The sequence below is a fragment of the Strix aluco genome, chromosome 26, assembly GCF_031877795.1.
Source record: "Strix aluco isolate bStrAlu1 chromosome 26, bStrAlu1.hap1, whole genome shotgun sequence".
Taxonomy (NCBI): Eukaryota; Metazoa; Chordata; class Aves; order Strigiformes; family Strigidae; genus Strix; species Strix aluco.
The window spans coordinates 7,929,894-7,939,289 of NC_133956.1; the positions used below are offsets into that span (position 1 = coordinate 7,929,894).

At 52.6% G+C, this 9,396-nt stretch overlaps 1 protein-coding gene across 2 annotated transcripts; it reads left to right on the top strand.

Moving 5' to 3' along the window:
- The first annotated feature begins 32 nt into the window (after positions 1-32).
- On the top strand, positions 33-8,936 carry SMPDL3B (sphingomyelin phosphodiesterase acid like 3B). 2 transcript variants are annotated; one of them, XR_012626442.1, is made up of 9 exons: positions 33-148; positions 263-476; positions 2,032-2,129; positions 2,681-2,824; positions 3,390-3,562; positions 3,713-3,893; positions 4,502-4,635; positions 5,440-5,649; positions 6,949-7,074. XR_012626442.1 is itself a non-coding variant. In XM_074850801.1 (8 exons), exons 1-8 carry the CDS (start codon positions 85-87, stop codon positions 7,339-7,341), a joined length of 1,401 nt encoding a protein of 466 aa, XP_074706902.1. In that variant the 5' UTR covers positions 33-84; the 3' UTR covers positions 7,342-8,936. The 2 variants fall into 2 exon arrangements, 1 of the variants encoding a protein (XP_074706902.1); XM_074850801.1 differs by lacking the exon at positions 5,440-5,649 and having other exon boundaries at positions 6,949-8,936.
- Positions 8,937-9,396: the final 460 nt, after the last annotated feature.

The following is a 9,396-nucleotide window of genomic DNA, read 5'->3' on the forward strand; positions in this document are numbered from 1 at the left end:
AGCCCGACCCAGCCCAGCCCAGCCCAGCCCAGCCCAGCCCAGCCGAGCCCAGCCGAGCCCAGCCGAGCCCAGCCGCTGGCCGACATGCAGCCCGTCATGCAGCCCGTCGCGCTCCTCCTGCTGTGCCCGCTGGCCGCGGCCCTGTCAGGTAAGGGGGGGCAGCGTGCCCCGCTCCCCGGGCGGGCGGGGGGCCCCGGGCGGTGCCCGGCGGCAGCTCCGCGCCCCCCGCCCCGCTGAGCCCCGGCTCTCCCGGCGGCGGCAGGGCGCTTCTGGCACGTCACCGACCTCCACTGGGACCCTGACTACGACGCGGCGGCCGGTGCCGGGCAGGTGTGTCCCTCGGGCGGCTCCCGGGCCGTGCCCGCCGCCGGGCCCTGGGGCAGTTACCTCTGCGATGCGCCCTGGGCCCTGCTCACCTCCGCCGTCCGCGCCATGAGGAACCGCCTGCAGCGGCCGGACTTCGTCCTCTGGACCGGGTGAGGATGGGCCGGGGTCCCGCCCAGAGGGGGATCCGCTGCCCGGCCGCCCCCCAGCAGCGGCGGCCGCGGGGCTCTGCCCGCCTCCGGGGCTCTCCTCAGCTGAGCCTCCCCGCCCTGGCGCTGAGGGCCGGTGTCTGCCTCCTGAGAGCTGCTGCTGAGGGGAGACACCGAACATGGCAGCGGGCGGGGCTCTGGGGCTTGGCGGCTCCTGCCTGCTCTGGGGGTGCCGGGGTTTGGATGGGAGAAGGGGCAGCCCGAGGGCGTGAGGAGCTGGTGGGGATCCAGGGCTCTTCACATGGGAACCCTCTGGGAGAGGTGAGGTGAGGGTCTGCCTTAGAATGTAAAATGGAGGCTCGGGGGAGAGCGGAACCACAACAAGGCCAGCAAGAGCCCGCCAGCAAGCTCCAGCAGTGAGAAACAGGTAAGGAAAAGATCACAGTTCATCATCCTTCCTTTTCTTTTAATTGTTGCCAACCCTGTCTGACTTCACACAAACTCCGAGTACCTGACATGCTCTTCCTGTTGGTGCACCAAGGCTTGCCTGGAAGAGGCCGTGGGGTGGAGAGCTTTGCAAAACAGACTTGTGGCTGCTACAGACTTCTTCAGACTGTAAAGAGGCACCTTGGAAGACTTCTCTCAAAAAGGGGCTGTTTTCCTTTAGAAGTATGAAGAACCTCCCTAAATGGAGGATGTTTTCTCCTAGTTTGGTTTCCAGAAGCGGGTACCCGATTCCATAGGAGGCCTCAATAGCACTTACAGCAAAAGTTTCATTTTGCATGATTATTGTGTGTGTGTCCTCTTGTAACGTTTGCTTTTCATCTGATGGTGCAACATCAACCTGTAATCTGCTGTAACCTGTGGTCCTAGTTTGCAGTGCTGTTGCCTGACCCCACGTTTTTGTTTTCTGTCTCTGTGGATGATTGTTCCTACTTAGAAGTAGTTATCGGTCCTTATGACTTTATGTTGATTTTTTTTTTTCCTTCAAACTATTTCCCCCCATTCTTTGACATCATTTTGAATTCTGATCTTCCTCTTCGATGGGCTCGTTGACAGCCCAGCATCATCTATGAATGCTGTAAGTGTGTTAGTGAAAGCACAGAAGTGTGTGTCTGCCGGTTTTGGACACACCTCAGTGATCACTGCCTTGCTGGAGGCATTCCTGTGTTTTATTTTAATGAGCAGCTCAAACAGCTGTGCAAACAACTTTGCTTCACTATTGCTGATCAGAGGTTGACCTGAGATTGCAAAGTGCTGTTCCTTGCAATATTTTCACTCAGCTTTAGCGTCTGTTAAATGCCGTGAGGCAGCGTGAGCCTCCACTTCATATGCTTGTGTACGGGTTTATCAAGGTAGAATAAAGTGGAGCCCATTTTCACTTTGGGCAATTCCTTGAAACTCCTTCAGTGCCTTGGCCAGTCAACATAGCGCTGGTGCCTGCCCCAGCTTCAACTTTATCTTCTCGGAGGCACAAAGAGCAGCATGTATGCGGGTTTCTCTGCCTTGCTTATCACTTTAAGCATATGCCGAAGTGACTGTGCTGCTTTTTTTCTAGAGATGATACTCCTCACGTCCCCAATGAGAAGCTTGGAGAAGAAAAGGTTCTGCACATAATAGAAAACCTGACTTCTCTGATAAAAGAGGCATTTCCAGGTAGAATTTGAGGGGATAAGAAGGGGAGAGAGGCTCAGAGTCTCGTGGGAAGAGCTTACCAGAGTGGAGAAGGGGAAAGGCATGGGCAGGCTGTAGTCGTTGGGACTTGTTTGTCCTCTTCCTAGCTGCTGCATGGCATGAGGCGTGTCTGAACTGAGGCGTCTGATGCGCACTCATTGTTTCAGGTTAACTCACTCAGAAGAGAGGAGAAAAACCATTTCTGTAATTAGTCATTAAGACAGAAAAGGCTGCAAGATTTCCTCACACAATCCATGTCAGCAGTGGGGGAAGGATCGTTATTGATGGTGAAAGCTCACTGATTCATCTGTAGGGCCGTGGCTCTGGGGTGGCTTGTCCCAGGGAGGGATGGACTTCGCGGTGTTGTACCCCCAGTCAACGCAGCCACGTGGCTGTGGTGTGGGTGACTGGCTTTTGCAGAGTTCTCAAGCCATGCTGGTTTTCCAAGTCTCTGAGTGCTTCAGGGAGCTTTGGTGCTGTGGAACTCCGAAGCCAGCATGGATTCCTCTGTGCCTCCTTTTCTCTGTCTCTAGATACTAAAGTCTATGCGGCGATGGGCAATCATGACTTCCACCCCAAGAATCAGTTTCCAGGGAAGGAGCACAGGATCTACAACCGAACAGCTGAACTGTGGCGTCCGTGGCTGAATGATGCTTCCATTCCTCTTTTCAGAGCCGGTATGGCTGCGCTCTGGGGAGATGGGGGTGGTTAGGAGAATACCACGAATGGTTCTCCCTGCTTCTATGCTCAGAGGAACAGTATTTGGAGTATTTCCAGAGAAAGGGTCCAATTTAATGCTGATTCCTAGCACTGAGTTCTCCTGCTTGCGAGAAAAGAAATTTCTTTATGCTTTAGTCCCTCCTGCTTTTGTCAAGTTACTGGAAAGTGTCGCTACAGAGGATGCAGAGTAGTGAGCTTCAGTGGAGGAAAAAAGATCTTTTAAGAAGGCTGCTGGTGCAGGCAGCACCGTGACTCTAGAGCTGCCCGGCTCCTGGTGCTGCTCACTGTCCCCATGCAGGGTCTCCCTTCACCTTGAGAGACCTAAGCACGGCAGGAGGCGCACGAGGAGAAGAGTCACTCCAGATCCCCACCCTGGAGCGGTCAGAGCTCTGCTGGCCCCTTGTCCGGACGGTGACTGCTATGCCTGTGGCCGAGGAGAGCCGAGAGGGATGGAAGCAAAGGGGTCACAGCAACCAGCATGGCCAGACCTCCAGCTCTTTCCCTGTTGGTTGCATTTTTCAGGAGCTTTCTACAGCGAGAAGCTGCCCAGCCCAGTGACACGGGGGCGAATGGTTGTCCTCAATACCAATCTGTACTATGACCAGAATGATGAGACGGCCGGCGAGGAAGATCCTGGAGGGCAGTTCCAGTGGCTGGAAGAAACACTGACCAATGCCTCTAGAGCAGATGAAATGGTATTAAAAGAAGTGAATAAAACTTTGTAGAGGGCTTCCCCCAGCCTGGAAGCTCTTTTTGCTCCTGCTCTCCCCTCTGTGCACTCACAGCAGGACAGTGCTCTGTGAGGAGTGTAGGCTTTGTGCTCAGTGCCACTCTTGCTTTTGTAGGTCTTCATCGCGGGGCACGTCCCTCCTGGCTTCTTTGAGAAGAAACGAGGCAAGTCCTGGTTCCGGAGCAGCTTTAATGAACGATACTTGAAAATTGTGCAGAAGCACCACAGAGTGATTGCTGCCCAGTTCTTTGGGCACCATCACACGGACAGCTTTCGGATGTTTTACAGTGATACAGGTACCAGTTCTGGCCACCCAGGCATTTGCATGATAGCTCTGCCAACTTCCAGGTAATCACTGTTGATGAGAGTTTTCAGTGGCTGTTAGCTGAGTGCAGCTGAGAAGCCAGAAAAGGCTTATGAAATGCTTTGGTCAGCAAGAGACAACAGTGGTTCTGATCTCCATCCCCAGCCTGTAGCTCCAACCCTCCCTCCTGTCTACCCTCAAGTTTTGTCATTTCTGCTCAGTGCCTTGCAGCTTCTTGCCTGTTCTCTGTTAGTGGGTTTTGGACATCAGCTGAGACATAAGGGAGCAGTTGTGAATCTTTGCACTGGGGTTACATGTAGTGCTCTCGGTCTCCTTTGCTGAGCATGGTTCTCTTGCACACTCGCACTGCAAGAGTCTTCAACAGCAGCGGAAAGCCTGTTCTCAGCTGCAGCAGTCCCCTGTTCAATCCCTGATGCCATTCAATGTCCTGATCTTTATGTGTGTGCTGTTGTGACTAGGGCTGATGACAAAGCTGCTGGTTGCAGAGTGATCAGTTCCCAGGGTGCTCACTGCAACGTGAACAGGGTGTGGTACACACCAAAGTCTCCCATTCATGGGTTGTTTTGCCTTTCTGTTAAGGTTCTCCAATCAATGTCATGTTCCTGGCCCCTGGAGTGACTCCCTGGAAAACAACGTTACCTGGAGTGAACAATGGAGCCAACAACCCTGGGATTCGGGTGATCAACTATGATCCAGACACCCTTCAAGTGCTGGTAGGGGATCCCCATGTGCTGCACACTGCAGTTCTAGGAGAGTACTTCAGCTCCTCCATACAGCTTTAACAGGCAGGACTACAGGAGCCAAGTGACTATGTAGGAGAGGACCTCAAGACATTTCAGCCTCATGTCTAGCACAAAGATTTAGTAAGAGCATCAGTGAGTAAAGGCCAGGTGACTGCAGTCAGCTGGCCGTGGTGTGGTGCTGGGATGAGTTCCCCAGGGCAGTGCAGGACAGGTTTTGTCATATTTTTCATGTCTTTAGCTAGTTTCCTTTGACACTTGCTTTGCTACCCAGGTAATGTGGATTGCAGAACTCCTCTTTGAGGACTAACAGACTTGTCAAGCTCCCTCCAAAAACTTAGACATCTAGAAAATTATTTGAGTCCCCCTGCTTGCTAAATTGATTCATCTGTAATGGATCTGAATTTAGGTGAACTGTAGGGGCAGCTTCTGTTTCCTCTGTCTCTTATTAGCAAAGAGGTAGGGGATGGCATGTTTGTGCCTTTCTTTGCAAGGGGTAAAGCAGCTCTGTAGATGCTCTGTTTATGTGTTTATAGCATGAGAAATGAATGCTAAAATACACTGTGGAAGGCTGGGGAGCTGGTGAAGCAGAGAGAAAAAGGGCAAGAGACTGAGAACAGAAGTTGTGAAAAACTTTAGTTTGCTCACAGTTGAGAAAATAACTCCACTCAGTAATTAACACCACTGCAACACTTGCTTCTGCCAGTGGGCGGTGCTGATAGTGAATAACAGAGTCATTTTGGAACAGACCAGGCTCGAATTTCCTGATGTTTGCAGATAAAAGTCAAGCAGAGAAAAGCCATCCCTTTATCCCTTATGAAACGGGATGCTGTTGTGGTGAGTTCTGGAGGCTCTCGCCTGAGGAGTCTGTCCCCAGGTTCGCGTCACGGCAGGCGGCTGCTGTCAGGAGGCAGCTGACCCCTCGCCGGGCGGGGAGATGCGCTGCCTGCGGTGAGCACGCGTGTCGCGGATGAAAGTATTGACATGGTAATGATTTAGTAGGAAATCTGGATTTATTAATAACTAACAGCAATTTATCGTTACAAAATAATTCAGAAATGTTGAAAGAAAGAAAAGCGACTTATGTGCAGATTCTAAAATGACAAGATTCACACTAACTTACTTAAGGGTACCTTAATTTATACATATACACATGCACATACACAAAACGTACAAACACACACACAGAAACAAGAGTATTTGGATCCAGTAGAATGATGTACGTACGCACACACCAATGAACAGAGACAGAGCGGGTGACAGAGAAGCGAGCTCAAAGAAAACTTTCCCTCTTCTCGAGTTTAGAGCCAATCCTCCCGAGGCCTCGGCATTCCCCCGCGGGCCATCCCTGAGCCTCGAGCGGGGGGACCTCGCCCCGGCCTGCCCTCAGCTCTGGCAGCAGACGACACCTCCAGGGTTTGGTCCCTGCAAGGCTCCAGCTCAGAGGAGATGCTGGTCACAGGCCGCTGGGATCCAGGAGAGCTCCAAGGGTCTCCCTGGGGGTCGCAGTTTAGAGGGTTGTAGTGGTTTAGCCCCTGCCGGGGTCTGAGACCACGTGGCCGCTGCCCCTCCCCCACAAAGGGAGTGAAATACAAAGCCCTGAGACTGAGATAAGGAAAGGTTTAATACAACAGAGCAACAGCAACTCAACAAACAGCAACAATAACAGTGATAACAATGAACAGAGCAAAGTATATCTACCAATATAGCAGTGAGAGGACCAGATGTATAAAACCACGCACCCTGCACTCCCGTGCCAGGATGTCAGGATGTGATGTCCTCATGGTACCTGAATAACCCGGCTAGAGCTCCCCCCACTGCTGGGGAAACTTAACCCTATCCTGGTTAAACCAGGACAAGGGTCCAAGATCATTGACTTTTGTCAGGTCCCTTCTGGTGCCGTCCAGCAGCTGCACAAGAACTTGATGAATGTGCAACTCTGTTCTTGTTCCCATCTGGCCCCATCCCAGGCCCAGGTGTGCCCGGCCCTGAGGAGATGAGGGGCCGTTAGAGCTGATCCCCAGCAGGCGGGAGGGCAGGAGCCAGGCTTGGTAACGTTCTCAGTCCTTATCTCCACAGATGGGCACAGCTGGGGGAGGTGGGGGGAATCACACCCAGCACCAAGCACCCAACCAGGAGGGGCGGGGAGGGGTGAGAATTGCACCCCCACAGCGTGTGCCTGCGGTGCTGACACCAGCACCGGGAAGAAGGGGCCGATCCAAACGTCTCCCTGGAGGGCCCATCCTTTCCTGACTTGTCCTCGTTCTGTTTTTTCTCTCCCTGCAGGATATGGTGACTTACTACCTGAACCTAACTCATGCCAACATGATGGCCTCAGCATGGGAGGAAGAGTTCCCAATGTGGGAGGAAGAGTATAGTCTGAGAGAAGCCTTCCAAGTCCCTGATGGCTCTGCACGCTCCATGCAAACGGTGCTGGAGAGGCTGTTGGAGGACCCACGCTATCTGCAGCAGTACCACGAGTTTAACTCTGTCAGATATGACCTCACCCCCTGTGACAAGGCCTGCCACGTTGATCACGTTTGTGCCATCAGGGAAGTTGATTTTACAAAATACGATGCGTGTGTTAAAACCAGCAGCTCTGCCTCTGCCATCATCAGTGTTTGGCTTCTGTTCTTCTGCTTGCTCGTAGGACTTCTCAGTCCCCGGCGAGCACTGTGACGACTGAGAGCAAGGGAAAATGAAGGGAGCACAAGTTCATGATGCACGTGCAATTGTGAATGCTTTTGGCATTGAGAACCTACTCGAAAACCAAGACAAAATCAGTGGCTTTTACTAAAAGCTCTGCGATGTTGGTTTGAAATCTTCTAAAGAAGCTTGACGTATCAGGGAAGGACAGTAATCGCTGCAGTCTTTTTGTGCCAGACTGGCTTGTGTCAGGGAGTTTCTCTCCCCCCTGCTGTGATTTGAGGTAGTCTGCCAATTGGATGAAGACCAGCCTCCCCGTGGACTTTTACCGTGGACGGGAGCTGTGAGCTGCCACATGTTATTGAGGAGTCTGCTGCCAGGAGGCTTCCTGGTGCTGGTGCACGCCTCTCTTCTGGAAAGGGCACACAACTGGCGACCCAGAAGGTCTTGTTCTGGTGACCTTGTACAGCACCAGCCTTGCCTTTGGCTTATGAGCAAAGCCAGGTGGGAGTGGTTCTTCCTTTGGCAGTGTATGAACTTCCGCAGGTTTGGGCTATGGCTTTCACATAGCCAAGGTGAGGCTCCAGGGTAAGAAGCTTGATTATTATTAGTTTTTAAATTTTAATTTATTTTTTCCCCCAATGGCTGAGCACAGACAGCTCTTCCCTTTTGTGCTCTCTTAACTCACATCCACTTAGTTTCTTCCTTCAGCCGGGCATCGCAAGCTGACCTTGACCACTTCACTGTTAAACACTGATGGATTTGGTGATTTCTGGGCATTGCCAGCTTCTCCGAGAGCCTCCAGGCAGCCAGTACAAAGTGACGGTGTTGGACCCTTTACGTACGGGTGAATGAGATGCAGAAGGAATATCGGTGTTGTCTGCAAAAGGCAGCTCTGGGCTCTCCCAGGGGTCTGACGTGGCAGAGCAGGAGCTGAACGTGCAGCTGGAGTGTCCTGGTTGAGTGAGTGGAGGGGTTTTTGGTAGTGGGGAAGGGGGCTACAGCGTTGGACCCTCTGAGAAGCTTCTCAAAGCCCCCCTGGCTCCATGCTGGACCCGCCTCCGCACCAAGGCCGGGCCCGTTAGTGACACCTCTGTGATAATGTATTTGAGAAGGGGAACCTGGGAGGAGGAGTTGCAAGGAGAACGTCTGTTAAAGGATTGCAGCAGACTGGGGGTACCTCTGGGCTGGCTTTATTACCAACTCCGAGTCGGGCCATCGCCGCAGGGAGCGGCGGCAGCTCACAAAAAGCGCCCTCAATGTATGTGATCTAACAGACAATACAAAGAGTCTTGGGTGATTTTCCAGGAACTTTCAGCTCTCAATTCATCATCCATTTCAAAAGTCCATTGTATTCCACAGTTTTGACTAGTTCTTACCCTTCCGTCCTAATTCCTCTTCGGACACCACTGCTCACTGATGCAGTCTTCAGTCATCGTGGTTCCTTATCTTCTGAACAATCTCCATAATTCCCTTTGAGACTTCTGAGAAAAGACTCAAAATGTTCTATTTAACATCTACTTAATCTGCGTCGAGCTTTTCATTACCCAGCTTTTCTAAGTTGCTTAAAACTGTCAGTATTGTTCCTAGAGCACCTGTGCTCTATTAATTAAACCTATGAAACAATATCTATTTAGTAATTATTCCTGCTATTAATAATATCCTAAGAGAAAAAGAGTTTTCTAAAGCTTGTGGCTCTTACACCATCTATGTGAACACCAAGGTCAGTGGAAGAACAGAGGAAAAAACGGGGGGGGGGGGGCTGCACGGAGCAGAGCCCTGCACCCTCTGGTGAGATGGCAGGGCCACCCCCTGCACCCGTGGGGGCCACCAGGGGAGCAGAGGCCGGCCTGGCCTGGGGAGACCCCACATTGGAGCGAGGGGCTGCGCCGGAGCAGCCCGGGATGTCGGAGGAGGTTTGGGGGGGGCTGAACACGCTGGAGTGGGGGGAGAGTGCACCCCCCCACCCCGTTCCCTGCGCTGCTGTGGGGAGGGGGTGGAGGTATCGGCTGCAAAGCTGAGCCCGGGAAGAAGGGAGGGGTGGGGGAAGGTGTTTTGAAGCTGTGGCAGCGCTCCTCACGGCCCTGC